The 20,596-nt window shown below is 44.3% G+C and overlaps 1 protein-coding gene across 4 annotated transcripts in view; it reads left to right on the top strand.

Moving 5' to 3' along the window:
• Positions 1-19,423, top strand: part of Fam114a1 (family with sequence similarity 114, member A1) — a 70,452-nt gene extending 51,029 nt beyond the window's left edge. For 3 of the 4 annotated variants that reach the window (XM_039092750.2, XM_039092749.2, XM_039092751.2), the window contains 6 exons: positions 6,002-6,093; positions 7,645-7,806; positions 8,868-9,007; positions 11,899-11,971; positions 15,902-15,955; positions 17,819-19,423. In XM_039092750.2, coding sequence (XP_038948678.1) covers positions 6,002-6,093; positions 7,645-7,806; positions 8,868-9,007; positions 11,899-11,971; positions 15,902-15,955; positions 17,819-17,935 — 638 coding nt within the window. In that variant the 3' untranslated portion in view covers positions 17,936-19,423. The remainder of the gene's footprint in view (positions 1-6,001; positions 6,094-7,644; positions 7,807-8,867; positions 9,008-11,898; positions 11,972-15,901; positions 15,956-17,818) is intronic. The other variant, NM_001399036.1, reaches the window with a different exon arrangement.
• Positions 19,424-20,596: the final 1,173 nt, after the last annotated feature.

The following is a 20,596-nucleotide window of genomic DNA, read 5'->3' as shown; positions in this document are numbered from 1 at the left end:
AGGGAAAAAGATATTCTCAAAGTTGGCCATGCCCAATGACTACATTAGGTCATCCACTTGAGAGTGGAACAGAATCAAGCATTTCCCTGTGTACATGTGGGGTGTCTTTCTACAGACGGCAGCAACAGGCACCACACCACAGGTACCTCCTGTAGCTATACCAATGGGCAGAGCAACCACAGACACAGGCCAGCTGCTCCTACGACCAATAGAAAAGTCTGCTGGAAACCTTTTCACTGATTTCTTGAACAAGTCATGTGACCCTGCTGAAAGGAGCGTCTTCACTGTATCCTGGAGACAACGCTTGGTGGAAGGCTCAGATTAAATACCATCCTTAAAAACACATTTATGGGCCTTGGCATATGGAGCTGCTCAAATACGTTAGCTGTTACTATTGTTTAGTGTGCCCACACATTACTAGGGAGGTTGGGAGGGTAGAGTGAGCTGCAGCTTTTACTGATGTTTGTGCCTGTCATTTCCTCACCATGCAGAGGAGTGATAATAAGTCCCAGAATCATGTGTTCCTGGGTGTGTCATATACCTTTTATCAAAGCTCAGACTCCTGGGCTTGAGTCTTGAGGTTCAGGGCAAATTATTCTGTGCATTCATAAACATGTTTAATCACCGTTTCCCCCTTTAGCCCCACATGCTGAACTTCTGTGCCTCACCTGAATGAAATTCATGCTCATTGCATCAAAATAAAAGAGCCCATTGTACTGAAGTGTACATAGGGGACAATAAATATCAGAGGCAACTGGGAATAATCATTTTGTATGTTCCTACAAAAGTCACCAAAGATAGCAACCTTGTCATTTTTCTAATGAAGAAACTGAAATACTAGGTGTCAGAGGAAATGCAATTCACATTGGGGACCAAGGTGACCTGATAGATGCCCCTTCCCAGCACTAACCATCACCCCATTAGTCCTTCTTCAAGCTCATGATACTTGAGTTAGATCTAGGTCCTTCTGGGTGTGTCTTTCCAAAAGGATGTTTAAAAGGACCCTAGGACTGGGGATGTGACTCAGCCAGTAAAGCACTTGTCCTCCGTGTAAGGACCCTAGTTTGAATTCCCAGAATCTATATAACAAGCAAATCCGGGAGACAGGAGGCAGACACAGGCTTGTGGGCCAGCTAGCCTGGCCTTTGGCCTTTTTGTTGAAGCCCTTGGCCAATGAGAGACGCAGTTTGAAACAGCATGTGAGAGGTCTCTGAGTCATCTTGTTTCCCCACACATGCTATGCATGCACATACCACACCCACAGATACATCCACACTCATATGGACACACATACAACACACACACACACACACACACACACACAGATACACATACCCACAAACACACACCCCACACACATGTACACTGCACATACACCACACACATATCACACACCTCACACTCATATCACACATACCACACACATACACCACACATACAGATACACACACTACATATATCCCTATACACACACACCACACACACATACCACACATACCACACACATATACACACCACACACACAGACACACACCACACATACACATTGCACACACACCACACACACATACACATTGCACAAACACCACACAGATCACACACATATACACTGTACACACCACACATACACATTGCACACACACCACACACACATACACATTGCACATACACCACACAGATCACACACATATACACTGCACATACCACACACACACCTGACACTCACACCACACATACCACACGCATACACCACACATACACACCCCTGCACACACACCACACATACAGATACACATACCACACATACTACACACACACAGATACACTGCACACAGACACACAACATACACACCACACTCAGAGATACACACACACAAGCACACACGGACTGGCAATTTCCCACGCATCAGAGACATGGCTGCAAACGCAAAGTGAAATACTATTACATTGTTCATCAGCTCCATTCTTTGGAGAAGAAACTGGGTTCTGCTGCCAAACAGAAAGTGTTACCACAGGCAATGTGATGCGTTCTCATTTAAATACAGAGCCTCATTCAGTAAACTGAGAAGTTTGGATTTTATACACACACACACACACCCTGAAGTGCTGAATATCATATTTTAAGGAAAAATGATAAATTTGGTGACTGGAAAGGGAACACGGTAAATTTGTCTCTCTTTTCCTGACAAAACCCTATTATCTCCTGGAATAGATCCATTTTCCCCAAAGGGCATCTCCAGTGATCAAAACACTATTAATTTTCATTAACTTAATTTAATAAATAAATGTCATTCAGACACTTAATGAGGCACTGGGAGAGAAGAACAGAGGTGTTGTGAAGTCAACCCCACCGCAAAGGCATATGACAGCTCCAGGAAGAGGGAGGGGTTACCCAAAAAGACACAAAAAGGGATTTCATCAGTGAGATGCAAAGAAAAAAAGAGAGAGAGAGCAAAATTATGGCAGAAATTTAAGCATTTCACCAGGATTTATTTTTTGTATAGTGCATTTATATTCCTAAAGTCCTCTAACAATTAAATAATTTCCTCTGTAGTCTCAGAAAGTATAACAGCGAACTGTTATCTTCTAGATTAAATTTAATAGCGGGCTCCCGAATAACACTGGCTCACGTTTGCGTGTTTGTCTTTTTGGCAAACCACACAGCCATGGCCCTCCAATTTGCTTTACCATGGCTGTGAAGCGATTTAAAAGGCCCATTTTCTCTTTTTATTGCCTTGAGGAAGTCCTCTTGGCCATGCATACAGACCGAGATTAGCAGGAATAGTCTTTGTTACAATATTGACTGTCATCAGTTTTTATATATTTTTAGTGATTTTTTTCCCCCTCTGAAATACATGATAAAAGTTACTGGTCTATGTTTAGTAGAAATGATGCACTTTAGAATCTGGGGCCTTCTGAAGCATTTGTGTTCAGATTTACTGCCAGATGCCACCAAATATATTATATTAATCTTGGATGTCTGTGTCAGTGTGGCGCATAGCAATTCATATGCACAGTTTAACGTCTTTACAAAACAATTCACTGTTCTATTTGGATCTTACAGTAATCAGAAGGGAAGGGTGAGGCTGGGGTGTAGCTCAGTGATAGGGTGCTCACTGAGCAGGAGTAAGTCCCTGGATTTCATCCCTAGCAGTTCTATGTAGCAAAAGTACAGTAGAAAATTTTACAAAGAACAGGGGGTGCATTTTGTGATCCCCAGTTGATGGGGGAGGGGAGAGCTGAAGAAGCCTGGTGACTGGTTTCAGGTCCCAGAGGTTGAGGAGTGGGACTGGAGTGGGTCTCAGCCAAGGTCTCCTACCCTGCAGCACAGCCTCCCTCAGAGTGGAGGAGACTGGGCCGTTCCCAGATGAAGCCTTGCCCATACGCTTTTAGTAGAATCTCCCTTCTTCCCTCTCCCTCTTTCCTCTTCCTCCTCACCCCCTCCCTTCCAACCTCTCCTTACTTGGCTAATGGGGTCTCATCCTCAAGTCTCTTCAGGCATCATTGTGTAAGAAGCATCCTCTGAGAACTACATTACAGCTGCAAACTACCTTACGGCACTCACCTTCCTGGTTAAAACAATCCCCGCTGTTGCCTCATCCTGAACTAAGGCAGTTGCCACTGTCTACACCCAGTGCACACGTGTCACTCGTGCTGTGCAGCCACACTGTTCTCCTTACTGTCCCCCTGAACTTGACAGGCACATTCCCTGCTAGTCTTTATTGCCACTACCGAGCGTCTAGAACACTTCTCCCCTGACCTCTGAGGCTATCCTCAGACAGGGGCTACACCCCCAACTCCATCGTTCCCTTCTCAGTTCCTGTATGACTCACATACAGTAGAGAACTGTTTGCTAAAAGTGGGAAATTGGTGTAAATGAATTATTACATACCACATTGAGTGAACACACAAAGATTGTAAACGTGTTGGGTGGGAATTGACACTAAATGAGAACACGGAGGCTCCGGAGGCTCCGGCTTTTAAAGGCGCATCCATTCCTCATAGCTTCCCCCTAACCCTGACCTGTTCAGGCTGCTATAACAAACATCACAGTCTACCTACAGACTACAGGAACTCATTCCTCACAGTTCATAAGGAAGCGTGAGATCAAAGTCCAGGCAGATCTGGTGTCTAGCGAAGGCCCATCTCTGGGTCACAGTCAGCATCCTCTAGCCACGTCCTCTCGTGGGAGTGGTGGCCAGCCAGTTCTCTGGGGACTCTTTACAATCTATCCATGTGAATGCCTTACTCATGACCCAAAGCCCCCGCTCTGAATACTCTCAGCCTAGTGATTAGGTGTCAACATACGAATTTAGGGAAACACGAAATTAGCACCTTTTACATAAAATTCCTAAACTCGCTGCTCTTGCAGAGGGCCTGGGTTCAGTTCCCAGCACCAACTGGACTGACTCACAGACATCCATCCAACATCCTCTTCTATCCTCCACTGGCCTCGGTGGGTGCCAGGCACACCCTTTGTACACATACATATGTGTAATCAAGCACGAATAAAATTAATAAAGATGAAAAAGGTTATAGTGAGATTTCTAAGTTCTAGCTACCGCTAGCCTTCTCCCAGGTTCTTACTTCTCCATAAATCCCATCACTTGACAGAAATGCTTTGTTTACCTGTTTGTTTATTAGCCTGCCTCCCTGTGAGAATATACACAAGGGTGAAGATTTGCCACACACTCGCGGGCCACCCTAACTGTCTTTAGGAGCTGCCCATTAACCAAGTTTCTATAAAACTGAAACTGTCATATCCATGCAAGTGTTAGGTACACTATTTTCCACGTGCCTAGCCTTACCCAGAGTATACCTGGGCTCTGTCATAAGCCCAGGGAGCTTCTTCACAGAGGGTTTTGTACACATGCAATTGGGCAGATTAATGATGGTCTCCCTCGGGGAGGCTCATAAACCCATTATGGAATCAATACTTCAGCACCAACCAGAAACTTTAAGATGCCATTGCCTTAAGTTACAGACAAGAAAAGCGAGCCTGTAGCTTTTCCTAACCTCTGTTGTCTACCAGGAGTATTTCCGGTTAGTTGGTTGGTTTGATTGCTTTGTTTTTTGTTTTTTGGTTTGTTTGATTTTTTGTTTTGTTTTGTTTTTTTGAGACAGGGTTTTTCTGTGTATCCCTGGCTGTCCTGGAACTCACTCTGTAGACCAGGCTGGCCTTGAACTCACAGAAACCCACCTGTCTCTGCCTCCTGAATGCTACGATTAAAGGCCTGTGTCACCACTGACCAGTCAAGGATATTTATTATTTTATGATGTATATATACTATATAACCAATATAATATCATTACTGTGTTACATATATAAGATACCTTAATAGATTATCAATTCAAATAATATTTTCTTTAGCACCTATTATGGTCCAGACATCATATTGGGAATGAGTTAAACTCATCTCTGTCCTTAGATAGCTTCCCGCCTGAGAAAATAGATCATTAAAAAGTATTATAGTACCACCCAGGAATTCCAGAGAACCTTGGGGAATTTCTCCAGAGAGATGGTATGACATCAGAGTACACACCCCACGAGAATTCTGCTCACTCAGCCCCACGCTCCTTCCTCAGCACCGCACCCAGGGCATCGGCAAAGTTGCTATAGGAAGCATAACCACTCTCTGAGCACCAGGCACCAGAGGCCTGACGCAGGTCATTCATATTCTCGGCAATGGGCTGCCACCATTGTGGCAAAACACACAAGGTCTCTCCCTACCCACTGTTGCCTCTAAGCCAGCTCAGGGGTGCCCTAGTGCCAGAGGCCTGCAGCTAGGCTGTGGCAGCCCTCTCCAGCCTGCTGCTTCCCTGCCGTGCTCACCAAGGGAAGCCATGACATCTGTCTTCCCAGGCAGCCTCAGGGCACCCTGCCAAAGCCTCTCCTTAGTCTACCCTGAGTGCCTGCTGCAAAGTCAGGGGCGCTGCCACATTCTGAAGGATGAAAAATAAATGAATCACGCGTCTTACTGCTGTCTCGTTCTGTTCCTAGGCCTAGAAGAAAGCGGGGAAGAATTTGCTAGGATGCTTACAGAGCTCCTGTTTGAATTACATGTCGCCGCCACACCTGACAAACTCAATAAGGTTGGAACCAACCTGTTCTGTCTTTGGTTTTAAAAGGGTCTGGGGAAAGAGGGTTTTGGTGGTAAGACTCCTCAGATTGCAAGAAATGGGAAAACACCCCCCCTCACGTCCCACGACATAGCAGTGGGAGGGGAGTCTGAGGTCAGTAATTAGTATCTGTGGAGGCACCGTGGTGGGTGCGAGGCTGCTGAGACCTCCATTCTGTAATTTACGGGTAATTATCTAGTGACCTTGAAAAGGTCACTTGCCCTTTCACAGTGAAATAGAATGTTCTGTCAGAGGATGATTACCAGAGTGGGGTGGGGGATCGTCACAGGGCTTTCTAGACTCCGCTCCCAACCTTGCTTTTTTAAAGAGACATGCCGGCTTTAGATCGATGGGAGGGTTACTCCCTCTCCTCCTGCCTGGGCTGCCACTGCTCCGACACATCTTGGGGCTGTCCAGCTTTGGCGTTCCAGATTCCCCTAACACCACAGTGCATTTTGCAAGTGACTACCAGGTCTTACTGTAGGATTTGAGGAGATGCTGGTCATTAATTATTCAAAGCTATGGAATATTTTTTTCTCCCTTACCTCTTATCTCTTCCCTTACCTAGTAGTGGTTTGCACAGGCGCGCACCGGTTATAATGGGTGAAGAAGGGGCAGAATGAGGTATAGAGGTGGGGAGATGAGGAATTTCTTTCTCTCTGTTAGGGGTCGGCCATCTGGCGGGTCAGCTGGGAAATTATCTCTTTCATCTCTTTACAGCCACTGCTTGGAGGGGAAAGAGGGAACTTCTTAGTTGCACAGGCAGCCTTTATTCCTAAAAGAGGACTTTTTAGGGTGTCTCTCCCCTAATCTGCTAGCTCCTAAATTATCTCCTAACATTCTGACACGTTAAACTTTGACATGGGCTTTAAGCTAACTTAGCGTTTAGCATAAGATGAGCGACATCTCAAAGGATCCGATGAGCTCTAGAGAAGTCTGTCTCCGAATTCAGGAAGGACAGACCAGATTGGGGAAGGTGATCCCGGCAGTTTCCAATTAGCCGCGATTTTGTAGGTCATGGGTTACCTGTGTTGCTCTCCTGGCATCCCTAGAGGTTGGAGGAGCTGCCATGAATCAGAAGGAACAGAGCTGTCAATCTTCTTTCCATCGCTACGTTACTGGTTCCTGAGATGATGAGGACTTTAGGAAAACCGCCACATGAGGAAACTGGCTTCAGCCATGACCCTTTACTGATTTCTAGCCTGTACAAGAAAGAGCACAGTTCATTTCTTTATCACCAGCCTTGAAACATGAAAAATATACACTGTAGATTTTGCAGCATCTGTCATGTTTCTCATCTGAATATCATTTTAAAATACCCTTTTAGAAATTCTTAGGCCCTCCGATGGGATCTGGCTACTTTCCACCCCATTCTTGTTTCCTAGTTTATATTATGAGCAACGAGGTTGCTATCTACGGGGCTTAAGGAGTGGCCCCACACATCTGCCCTGGAGGGTCCAGGTTGAGAGGACTTGGTTTTCAAATTCCCACGGTAAATGTATTGTTTGGTTGGGGCCATTGCAGGCCATGAAGAAAGCTCATGACTGGGTTGAAGAGGATCAAAGCGTGGTGTCAATAGATGTGACCAAAGGGTCTGAGGAGGAAGAGAAGAAAGAAGGAAAGGAAGAGAAAGCTGAGGAACCTGAAGAAGACAAGGCAGGGGGCAAAGGAGCTAAGACTGTAGAGGTAAATCTACCTGCATCGGCCATAGTTACCTATGATAATTCTATAAGTGAGGAGAGCCATTTTCTATTTACACCACGTCCTACATTCTCGTAAGACTGCAACAGACAATCCAGCTTTCTATCCCAGCGTAGATTTTGTAGCTCCCCCCCCCCCATAATTTTATAATTTAAAAGCAGAAAGATCTTCCGGAACATAATTGATTTATCTTTATGCAAATGTGTTACTATAAATCGTCTTTATGCTCCCTCGCTAATGAGGCGATTGAAGCCCTCTTTCATTGCCGAGGCTTCTTTCCTGCAGTTCCCTACACTCATATGCATATACTTTATGTCCTGCCTGTGCTCCAAAAGTCATCTTCAATAATTGTTCCTTATGCTGAGCTCCAATTTTAAAGCGACAAGGTAGAGAACTCCAAGGAAAAATGTCCACTGGAGTGCCTTTGGGTATCTTCCCTTCCACGTACCCCACTTACCATAACCTACCTATTCTGTGGCAAGCACCATTCTGACTGCTGAAGACACAAATGTGAATAGCTTTGTCTTATCCCTGGGGACCTAGCAGCATTGTCATTTAGTGACAATGCTGTACACACACACACACACACACACACACACACACACACACACACTTTGTCCGCATGGTTTGTGTTTGTGTGGAGACCAGAGGCTGTCTTTTCTTACCCTCTTCAGTCATTTTCCACCTTATTTTTTGAGGCATCTTCTCACATTAAACCTGGAGCTCACATAGCATTGGCTATGGCCAGTGAGCCCCAGGCATCAGCTCATCTCCATCCTCCTGTCCTGGGGTTCAAGCTGTACAGCACTGATGTAGGTGCTGAGGGTCCACACTCAGGGCCTCACGCTTGTGCCAAAGCACTTTACTGACTAAGCCACCCCCACCTTTGAATTTTATAGGGATACTGGATTACATCATCTAGGTGCTGGGGTATGGCTCAGCGATACAGTATGTGCTTCAAATCCTGTCCAGATTTGAATGTGACAGGGATTTTTTTTGAAAAGAGGCTGCTTAGTGAGTAATTCTCTTGTGTGCATTCATTTCAGGAGGTGTACATGTTATCCATTGAAAGTCTGGCTGAGGTCACTGCACGCTGCATCGAGCAACTGCATAAAGTTGCAGAGTTAATTCTCCATGGACAAGAAGAGGAAAAACCAGCTCAAGACCAAGCAAAAGTTCTGATAAGGTTAATGCAACTTTTAATTCTTACTTTTTAAATTGCGTGTGTGCATGTGTGGACATGTGTGTGCTTGTAGACATGTGTGCATATGTGTGTGTGCCATTCAAATACACATATGCACATACCCTAAACACCTGAAGATTAGGTTTTCATGTTGACTGTTGTTATGGTTTGTTTTAAGGAATAAAGACTCCCTTACGAATACATTATACAGCAATAATAATAATAATGATAATAATAATAATACATAGTTGTTTTGAGATTTAAAAGGAAACACACTAATACATGTTTATTTTAATAGATCAAATTCTTCTAAGCACAGAACATTGAGAGTAATTATATATTCATACCATACCAACAGAGAAAGGACACCCTAATATAACTTCTCAGTTCCCTGAAGACACCCACCACCCTTTTCAGCAACTTTACCTGCCCTGCCTGCTCTGTTCTCTGGGCGTGCTAGCCTCTAATGCAAGACAGTTCGCTGCAGGCTGCATTCCTGAGCCGCACACTGAAGTTCATGTTCTTCAATAAGCAGTTGTTGTTGTTATTAATTTATCTAGTATTATGTAAACATAAATATGCAATATATATATATATGAAAACAGTTGGAGTGGAATCTTTTTTGAAAATAGAAAATAGTGCTAAAAACATGTCATTAACTTTTATGTATATAATTATATGATGTGAAATTTCAGCAACTGTCCAAATACCCCTTTGTTATTATTAAAACAAGGGATCCAAAGTAACCCCCAAGAAAGGCACACACACACACACACATACACACACACACATACACACACATACACACATATATATACACATACACATACACACATACACACATACACATACACACATACACATACACACACATACACACATATACACATACACATACACACATACACACATACACATACACACATACACATACACACATACACACATATACACACACACATACACATACACACACATACACACACACATACACACACACACACACACACACATACACACACACACATCCCCCTCACTCATTATCCACATGCGTTTCGCCAGCTCACTAATTTTACTACATCCGACAAGGCAAATTATGTATTTAGAAATAAACTACACATTATGTGATATTCTAGAGAAATAGTGTATTTTCTTTTTAACACATATGGAAGGAAAAGAGAAAGATTTTAAATTGCTGAGGACAGTGTCTAGCTACTGCCTTGTCTCTGTACGGATCTGAAGGAAGAGAGCTGAGAGTCAGAAGTCCCAGGGCATGAATCCTGAGACATTGCTCTTAGCACCTTTCCCAATTCCCTTGTTCATTCCAACTTTATCCAGCTGCGCTGACCCCTAGAGGGTCAGTCCGTTCAGTGAGTGCCCTCCCACCACCTGCCCAAGAGCACACAGCATAGTTCTCTGCTGTCTTCTGGCCTCACCCACAATGATTTCTTCAGTCAAATTTCAGATAGATGGACGCCTCCATGCGGTTCATCATACCTAATACTTAGGCCCAGGGGTGTGGTTCAGTGGCAAGCCTACTAGCACATGGAGGCCCTAGGTCTACTCCCCAGCATCATACAGGAGGGGAGGGCTGAGGAGATGACTGATTCAGGGAAGTACTTGCCGTGTTCACCTGAGCCTTCAGTCTACATCAACCATACAGAAAAAACCAGATGGGGCTGCGGGCACCTGTAATCTCAGAGCTGGGAAGGTGGAAAGAGAAGGTCCCTACCTCCTCCCCCACCATGTAGCATATGCATATGTAAATACCTATGCACACACACAAGAAAAGAATATATAGGTTAGATAGAGTCTCTATCAAGAAACAAAACAAACCACCTTCTTTGCCCTCAGTAGATCTCCTAACATGCAATAGTCTTAATCCGGAACTTTTGTTTTTCTAATAGCATTTTGTTTACTATAAATTGCACACTGTAATTGTTAGGAGAAAATCAGGCAAAATATACATTGTTTGGTGATCATATTGTTTTCAGTTTTGGTCATCTGTGGTGTCTAAACATTCTGATTAATTTTTGTCTTTCTTGCTTTATTGGAGTAAAGACTTAAAAGTGAACGGCCAAAGAAAAGTTTGAATTTTGACATGTTGTAAGGACGTTTTCTAGGGTTTGTTATCTTGAAACAAATAGGAATAACGCATTCAGGATACAAAGAGAACTGGGTGTGCTAGAGCGTGTCTATAGTCTCAGCTCTCTGTAGGCTGAGGCAGGAGGATCTCTGTAAGTCAAGGCAGGCCAGACAGGGACACATAGTGACACACTACCTAAAGGGAAAAGGAGTTGGGTGCTGCCAAGCATGCCCAACACCCTGGGTTGTTACCTAACACCAACAGGGGTGCGTGTGTGTGTGTGTGTGTGTGTGCGCGCGCACACGTGCGCGCGCGTTAGCATGCGCGCATGCGCATGGCTGAATGCCTGCATTTGCGTTTTAATCCTTTTTCTACACTCACCACTACGCCCCATGCAGGTTACTTGGCAGGTTACGTTTAGTCATTAGATGACATGTGAATGAGTGCCTCAGTGAACGTTCATTATTTTAAAATGACCCAAACACTGGAGAAAAGCCACCCACCCTGAGTTTCCACTCCTGTGAAATGAAAAAGATGCTCGAGCCTGATGTTTCCCTGCACATGGCTTCGATTCTAAAAGGAGGGCAAATTAATTAGAGGATTGTTCCTTATTTAAATACGGAAAGATGACTGTGAACCATGGGTGACTGTTGAGGAAGAAATAGAGGGTGCACATTTCTGTAGAGCGACCTCAAACTTGGGCACTGTCCTTTTGACGTCATATTGCCGTTCATGTCACTGCCATGACCTTTACGTTGCTTTACAGAAACTCCCCCACAACCTCTTTTTTTTTTTCTTCTGATTTCAGATTAACCACAGCAATGTGCAATGAAGTAGCCTCCCTATCGAAGAAATTTACAAATGTTTTAACCACTGTTGGGGTAAGAATCCAATTTGGACCATCATTTTCTTACATTGTTGAGGGAAGTGGGGCTGTAAGGAGAAGTCAGGGATTTAGTACCTTTTGGCACAACTCCATAATTACAGCTGTGCCGTCATGCCATTTTCTAAAATCAGGCTGAGGTCCCCTCTCTAAACACCACTAGCCTCGAGCTCGCCTCTGCTTGGGCTGTGGACTCCAGTTTGCTGGCTCAGATGTCTGGACTGTTTGGTGAGCAGTCAGGTCTCCATGGACCTCACTTTATTCATATATCAAAAGGAAGGATGTCAAATGAAGGTTCCTTTCCATTGCTTATTATCCATTATTATATCACTCAAGAATCTTATTAAAATAATTAACTTTAAATATTATCATTCAGTATTGCCCTCAGTCTGATAAGCCACATATAAGACTTTCAAATGGAAAAAAAGAGTGTTGTCAATTAACATCTAAGTGTTTCTGTTCTTAAGATAATAGCTGTGAAGCATTGCATATATTTCTATGTGTGGCTTCTGATTACATATCTAGGTTGTGCCCTTTTCTGTCTCAGCCCTTGTGAGCTGGGGACAAGGCTTAGCAGATGAAGGATTTCTTGTGCAAATGTGAGAATCTGAGTTCAGATCCCCAGAATATGCCTGCAATCTCAGTGCTCTGGAGGGAGACTAGGGGCTCCCCCCAGGGCAAGATGGCTAGCTAGATTAGCCCAATGGGCTAGCCCCAGGTTCAGCAAGAGACCTTGTTTCGGTAAATAAAGAAGAGTGTGATTAAAGAAGACACCAGGCATCAACCTCTGCCTCCATACACGTGTGCACACACATGCCCTCCGCACATGCATGTAAACATGTGTGATCTCCCATAATACACACACATACATGGGGGGAGAAGAAATCAGTCATATTATAAAGCCCCTCCTGAGTAGGGCAGGAGAAGCAAGTGGGAAACACTTCACTTTTATCTTCCTACTTTTAAAGTCCCTAGATGCAAGGTCTGACTCTCTTTCCCAGAGACACAGGAAACAGGCTTTAGTCAAGGTATTTACAATTGCAATGTACAGCATTATAGGAATGACTGGAAGTCTGAAACCAGGGCTATGCTCTCTCTCTTAGGCCTCTGGGGGTGGGCTACAAATGGCTCAGATAAAGGGGAGCTTTATGGAAATTGGTGGAAGATTGTGAACAGCTTTGGAGACCCAGCGACAGAGCTCACTCCCACTCTGAAACATCACTACAATCTGTCTCGTCTTTCACATTCCTTTTTCTGAGTCAGAAGCTTCAGAAAACCACCAACATGGGTCAGAGGGTCAGATGGCCATGTTGGTGTCACTCAGCTGAGGTTGGGGGCAAGATCACCATGTAGATCTGCGTAGCTGCTGGGTTGTAACTGCACTCTAGGCAAAGAGCAGTTCTTAAAAGAAATGGGATCTCTGTCCCCCGTATTTTCACTTAGGACTCTTTGGATAAAGGGTGAGTTAATACAGGCCACCAAACCATTCTGCTGTCAAGAAGTCTGGCTTGCTCATTCTGTCTTGGGCTTAACCTGATTTAGGTTTTCAGCAATGCTGTGTCGTCATCTGTAAGCAGAGTGATGGGGAGATAGAAGCCATTGATAGAGTCATTGGGATGTCGATACGGAAGCACAGCCCTCTACTCCAAGTTACCTGATGACAGGCTATGGTGGGAATGGTGGGTTCCCAAAACAATGTGAGGGCTTTCCTCATCAATTCAGCTTCCAAATTCTTCTGCTGCGTCTCCCCACTTTCTGCAGTTCACTAGCTGAGGACCCCAAGTTCCAAAGAGAGGAGCTGATACACCCAGGCCTCTCCATTGACCTAGCTCCCCACCTGTCAGGTGTTAGACAGATAATCAACTGTTTAGTGTCCCCGCATTGTCTGTGGGGTTTCATATGAATTGTGTGGGGTGGGTTTTTCTCCCGGAGTCAGTGGTATAAGGGACACTGTTTTCTCCTCCTTACACTACATCAGACTCTAGCATAGTGCTTCCCAAAGCATGCCTGGCAACCACCTGAGACCTTGTTAAAATGCAGATTCTTATTCAGCCTGTCTGTGTGAGCTGAGGACAGGGATTTTGCATTGTTAATTAGCCCTAGGGTGGCCAAGCCAAGATCTTTCCTGAGCCAAGGTCTACATTGGCCGGGCCAAGTTTCTGGCAGGTGGGTATGTGCTTGGACTTACAATTGTATGCGTGCCCAAACACAAGCACGGACATTTTCAAGTGCAAACATCAGCAAATGCATGTTGTCCATTTGGAGACGGTGAAAGCTACATCTAAAATGGAGCTCACCACATGCCACAAAGTCCCACTCTGCAGCTCTGAAGAGTCATTTACATCCATCATTGTTTCTGCTCTCCAAAGCAGCCATTATTCATAACTCGAAGCCAACGAGCATGCATTGCTCTCCAGGCTCCGTTTAAATGGCTCACATATCTCATCGATTCTGAAAACCGATGTCATCTTGCTGCCCTTGTTTTGATTGTATCTTAGAGGTTTATTGATAATCACATAAACATGAGAGCAAATTCTATCATGGTTTCTCTGGTTACTTACTAAGGTGGACTTGAGTGTTTGAAGAGGTTCTTCCCCACCCCCTGCCAGACTCCACTGTGCTTTCCTCAAAAGGGCATCAGTCTCTGAAGAGTAATGTCAGTGAAGGAAGTCTTCTCTGGAAAGATATACTTAATTCAGATGCTTTTGTTTGCTTGCCTTCCAGGTACAGGAAGGGAACCCAGACGACTAAGATTGCCCCATTAATGATTCATTCCTGTAGGAGTCAGTTGAGCATTTTAGATAGGGAAGCCTGCTGATTGACAACCGAGTAATAAAAATAAGAATACGATTATCTCTCCCTTCTGGAGCCCTAAAACGGGGCTTCATTCTCCACGCCATACACACACTCGTGGTTTTCAGACCTATTTGAAAGTTCTATTTAAGCATGCTCTCACCGTATTGCTCTTCTGGCAGATAACCTACAGTAACTGTGTTCACAGGCGAGGTGGAGGGACAGGGGGAGAGAGAGATCCAAGAAAACAAGGAACAGACAGACTAGACTACCAGGATGGATAGTTAAGTGAAGGACTGGAAATTCTGAGTCGTCTCAGGGGCTGGAGAGATGACTCAGTAGTTACAAGCGCGTACTACTTCCAAAGGGCCCAAGTTCAGTTCCCAACACCCACATGTTACATATTGAAGATCATGACTGTCTATAATTCCAGGTTCAGAGACTCCAGTGCCCTCTTCTGGCCCCTGAGGGCACCTGGACTCCCAAGCACATACCCCACACCGACATTGTATACAACTAATTTAAAATAAATAGAATAAAGTTCTTAAGAATAAGAATTTCAGTAAGCTATACAGATATCTTATTTGAAATGTGCAGTGAGGTGTGGCACATGTCTGTAATCTCAGCCCCTGGAGGCAGGAGGCAGGAGGATCATGGGTTTGTGCTAGTCTGGACTACACAAAGACCAAAAAGATTATTTTTTAAAAGCACAGTAATAAGATCATGACAAATTCACTATTAACCCTATTCACTATTGTAACCCCAGCTGATCTGGGTGTAGGATGGTGTCAGGCAAATTGGGCAAGTAGGAGACAGAATCCAATTAGCTACCAACTTCCTGCCGTTAAAAAGAGTTTACATTCCTAGCAGTGTGAACTCACGTGAATTGCTCAACCTCCCCGATCACTATTTCCTCATCTGGCCAGTGCGAGGTTCATTGCAGCACCAAACCCCTCCTAGGATTGCTGGTAGAATTAGAGACAGCATCAGGAAGGCACAAAGGCAAAGCCTGCTGGACAGTGAGTGCACTTCCTTCTCTAAGACATTCCTCTACAAAGCGGTATCTTGAGTTTGACGTGCTAAGCCTTACAGTACGAGGCCCTAATCCGCCAATTTCATACGTTCAATTTCACAGAGCAACAAGAAGGCTGAAGTCCTTAACCCCATGATCGATAGCGTGCTTTTAGAGGTAAGTAGCCCTGAGAGAGAAAGTACTCCGAATCAAAGTGAATGTTACAGTTCTTTTTTTCTCATGTCTTCCTCCCAGTCAGGAAGTGTTATTGGAATTCTAAATCCTATCATTCACAGTCTAACAGTCTGTGTGTGTGTGTGTGTGTGTGTGTGTGTGTGTGTGTACATGCACATTTCTGTAACTCAGCCAGCTGTAAAGCGTCTGATAGAGCAGCGATGCCTAATTTTCGAGAATTCCTGATTATAAAAGGAAATGCTAAGCTTGCATGTTATTTCCTGCCACCATTTTCCCCCAGCAGACACAGATTTTCGCTGCCAAGTTTGACACTGTGATTATTGGCTGCAGTGGAGGATTATTACCCACTGGTGATTTTCATAAAAACAGGCGTTTCCCTCCGTTCCTGATAACTTTTAGCTGAGGCTGTTTCAGGTTAACAAAAATGATGTAGAACGTCTGCTCATTCAGCGACAAGCGTAGAGTCCCCTATGAGGGAGGGCTCACTGCCTGACCTGCCTACTCACCAGGACTCTGTAGCAGCAGCTGCACAGATGGGAGGCTCCCTAAGCACTGCTGTGGCTCTATAAAAAAACAAAACAAACAAAAAAAACCAGGGATGTAAGAGAGAAGCAGTCCCAGATGCCTTCCTAGTTTTAGAGCATGGACATTGTATTCTGCACGTGGGCAGAGTTAGGGAGGATCTTCCACTAGACACTAGGCTGTCATATTCTTGCACATGGGGTAGCCACAGGGCCTCCCAAGCAGCCGTGGAACATGGGCAATGTGCAGTGCCATCATCTTCACAGAGAGGCCAGAGCAAACTCTGGAGAGTGCGTAGCGTCAGGAATGCTGCCCGAGAACCAATGGCAATGCTGCTGGGCACTGTGTCTTGCTATTAAGCAGAACTGTCAGTGGACAAAAATTAACCAAGTGTTGGCAGCCAGTGTCATTGCTTAGGACACAGTCATGCAATGGGGTCAACCAGAAGGGGCAGGAACTGTGGGGACAAGTCCAGTGGACAGACACATCTAATAGAAACCCTGGATGGCAGAATATAGTATAAGAATATAGTATAAGAAAATCTATCTTCTGGAAAGCCAGGCATGGTGCCATATACCAGCAGTCCCAGTACTCAGAGGTCTGAGGCAGGAGGATGGTGAATTCAAAGCCAACACAAGCGATATAGTGAGACTCAGCCTCAATACTCGGTCTCCCACCCCAGATCTCTGTCTTGGCTGCCAGTTTAAACACGTGCATTAGCATATCAATTTACTATATTTGTGCACCACAAATATGGTACCCAATAATTACCCTCTGGCCAAGGAGAGAAACTTACATGTTCTAGATACCCTTCCTAAACTTCATCTGTTGGTCATTTTTTAAAATTATCTCTCCAGGGTCCTCTGTGTGGAGCGTTCTATAAACCGGTTGTGGTTTAGACCCTAGCCGCCTCTGCCCTGTGATTTCAGGACCATGGGGCTGACCTGAGAAAGGGGTGGGTAATACCGGCTATGTATACATACTCACATCCCTTAAAAGCCCGTGGAAATGATTTGACTCATTTTGAATGAGGTCCTTTTGTGAATTTACATAGTTAAGACCTGGGCATACTCCATCCATAAACATGTGTTTGCATTTGCTGCAAGAGGCAGACATTCTGAGAATTTCAAGATATATTTCAGGATGTTGTTGGAACTCAGCACTGGCTGCTCTTCCAGAGGACCTGAGTTCAATTCCCAGCAAACAGTTAGTGACTCACGGCCATCTGAATGGGATCTGATTCCCTCTACTTAGGTTGTTACAAGGTGACAACCATTGAAACTAAACTATGAAAATCCCCTCAGCTGTTTTTCCTTCTTGCAGGGCTGCAATAGCACCACATATGTCCAGGACGCCCTCCAGCTGCTGCTCCCGGTACTGCAGGTCTCCCACATCCACACCAGCTGTTCAAAAGCTACAGCCCAGCCAGATTCCAGCTAGTTCCGTGGCAGGCTACATCTCTTCACTACATACCATTTAAAGGCAACGGACTTCTATGTCACTGGCCAGACCGCCCATCTGAGGATACTACAAGCAACTTTTGCACAGTTTTGAAAATACAGAGAGTTAGCATTTCTCTTAACATATACTGTTTTATCAATAATTGTTTTCTTTAAGTTAACTTAAACGTGTACTTGTTATATTGAAGTTTTCCTTTAATTTGCAGTTCATTCACAAATATATCTGTTTTCCTGGTCAACCAGACGATATTTAGAAATCCATAGGGAGACCCTAGATTTTTGTTCGGCTTTGAAATGTCTGCCTTTCTGTGCCCTATTTTTTTCTAAAACATGGATTTAAGTAAGTTCTTCTACTGAACTTCATTTTGTTGCACAAATGTCGTAAACAAAAATAACACTACTTATTTGGTTTAAAAAGGGACATAAATATCTTTTTTTAGTCATTCATTTTGTGACAAGAATTATTGAACACTTACTATGTGTTTACCATAAAGGAATATAATACCACTCCAAAAGAGATGTGTTCTTCAAGATGGCTTATAATAACCATTAGCATACTTTAAGATACTACATAAGATGGTCTCTAAACCTTAAAGTGCTTGAAGAACCAAGTAAATGAGTAGTTGTTTGAAATGTGTAACCCTTCAATGAATTATAATTTTCAACCTCTTTGACCTTTTTTTTTTAAAGACCAGATTACCTCTGGAGTAAAAATATGTTTGAAAGGGGGTATAAAGGAGTTTATTTATTTTTGAGATGGGATCTCACTATGTAGCCTTGGCCTGCCTGGAACACTCGAAGATCTGCCTGCCTCGGCCTCCCAAGTACTAGGATCAAAGGTGTGCACAACTACACCTGCCTGGCCTGAAGACATTTTAGTTTAGGGTATATTACAAAGCTGAGGAGCATGTCAATAGAAAACTAAAGGCATTTTAGCCAAGTAGAAATCCCTGCATTTCAAAAATGCCCACTAACCCGGTCGGTCACATGCACGGTGCTGGCAAAAGGTGGAAAGTTATAAGTTGGCCAAGTGGGGTATTGATCCAGGGAGATGCTTCGAAAGCCTTGCAGGCAGCAGTGGTACTGATGCTGGGCTCTCCTGAGACACAGCATCCTAACAGGCTGAGAGTCTCTGGCAGGCTTCTGTCTGAGACCATCAATGACGGTTCCTACCAGAGTGTCCAAAATAGTCCCACCCAGTGGCTCATCCCAGGGCAAATGATGCCTGTAGTCTGGAAAGGGAGAACGTCCTCCTTTGTGTTTGCTTTGTCCCTGTGGTAGAGCCAGCTGCCCCTGTCCCCTATGGGCCACGTAGACATTTGCATACTCTCAGTAGCATTTCTGTGTGTCTGTGTTTTGTTTTTCAGCTGTGTGTCTCCTGAAATGACCAAATAAAAACACAAGGACAATTTATTTGCAACCTAGAAAAATAAAATTCTCTTAAAAAACAAACAAACAAACAAACAAACAAGTGAAGGTGTGGTGCCTCATTTCCTGGGCATCTGGAATGCTTCTGACGTTGTGTGGTGGTGACTAACGGCTGGCCATGTCATAGCCACCTCCATGATAATGCTTACACATAGAGCAGAAGGAACAATCTAGATTTGTAATCTTCGCATCAGAGGGATTTGTACATTAACTAGAACTATGAAAGAAAAACCCCCACGGCATTAGATTCTCAGACTTAGTCTCTCAGCCATCAGTGCTGGGGCGGTGGCTCAACCAGCGAAGCGTTGAGAAAGCATAGTGACCAGAGTTTGGATCCCCAGGGTCCAGGTAAAGTCTGCGGCACACCTGTAATCCCAGCAGGGGGAGGTAGAGACAGGAGGATCCCTGGGGCTCAACGGCCAGCCAGGGTAACCAATTGGGGAGCTCCCTCAAAAGAAAATGACAAGAACAGTAGAGGAAGATGGAGATGCACTGTGGCCAACTCAGACACACACACACACACACACACACACACACACACACACACACAGAGAGAGAGAGAGAGAGAGAGAGAGAGAGAGAGAGAGAAGTGCCTCTACAAATATGTGTGCACACCACACACATACCTGAAAGAGAAGTTCAAAACAGTGTACGTCTGTAATACCAGCACTCGGGAGGTAAGGTGGGAAGATCACAAGTTCAAGATCATCCTCGGCTACATAGCGAGTTGAGGTCAGGCTGGACTATCTGGAGTCCTGTCTTTAAAATGCTGCCTAAATGCCCATTTAGTGTCCAGCAAAAATTTTCATTATAAAAACAAAGTTTAAAGCAACATTAAAGTAATACATAATTTTTAAAGTAAGCAATATTATTGACATTTTATTTATCTTTTAATGCAAAACCATCCACGGTTGCCAAGTGAAGACATGGACTGAAAGGATTCCAGGATCCAGGCTCTGTGAATTAAACATTTAAGACCCATTGTCTAGGATCTCTCTCTCTCTCTCTCTCTCTCTCTCTCTCTCTCTCTCTCTCTCTGTCTCTCTCTCTCTGTCTCTCTCTCTCTCTCTGTCTCTGTCTCTCTGTCTCTCTCTCTCTGTCTCTCTGTCTCTCTCTCTCACTCTCTTTCTCTCTCTCTCTCTCTCTTCCACCATCACTTTGAAACAATTGCTGCTTTGCTTTGCATTAAAGACTGTCAAAAACACGTGATCCA

Source organism: Rattus norvegicus, chromosome 14 (assembly GCF_036323735.1).
Source record: "Rattus norvegicus strain BN/NHsdMcwi chromosome 14, GRCr8, whole genome shotgun sequence".
In the NCBI taxonomy this organism is placed as follows: Eukaryota; Metazoa; Chordata; class Mammalia; order Rodentia; family Muridae; genus Rattus; species Rattus norvegicus.
The sequence above is the reverse complement of the archived record's forward strand: the minus strand, read 5'-3'. Positions and strand labels throughout refer to the sequence as shown.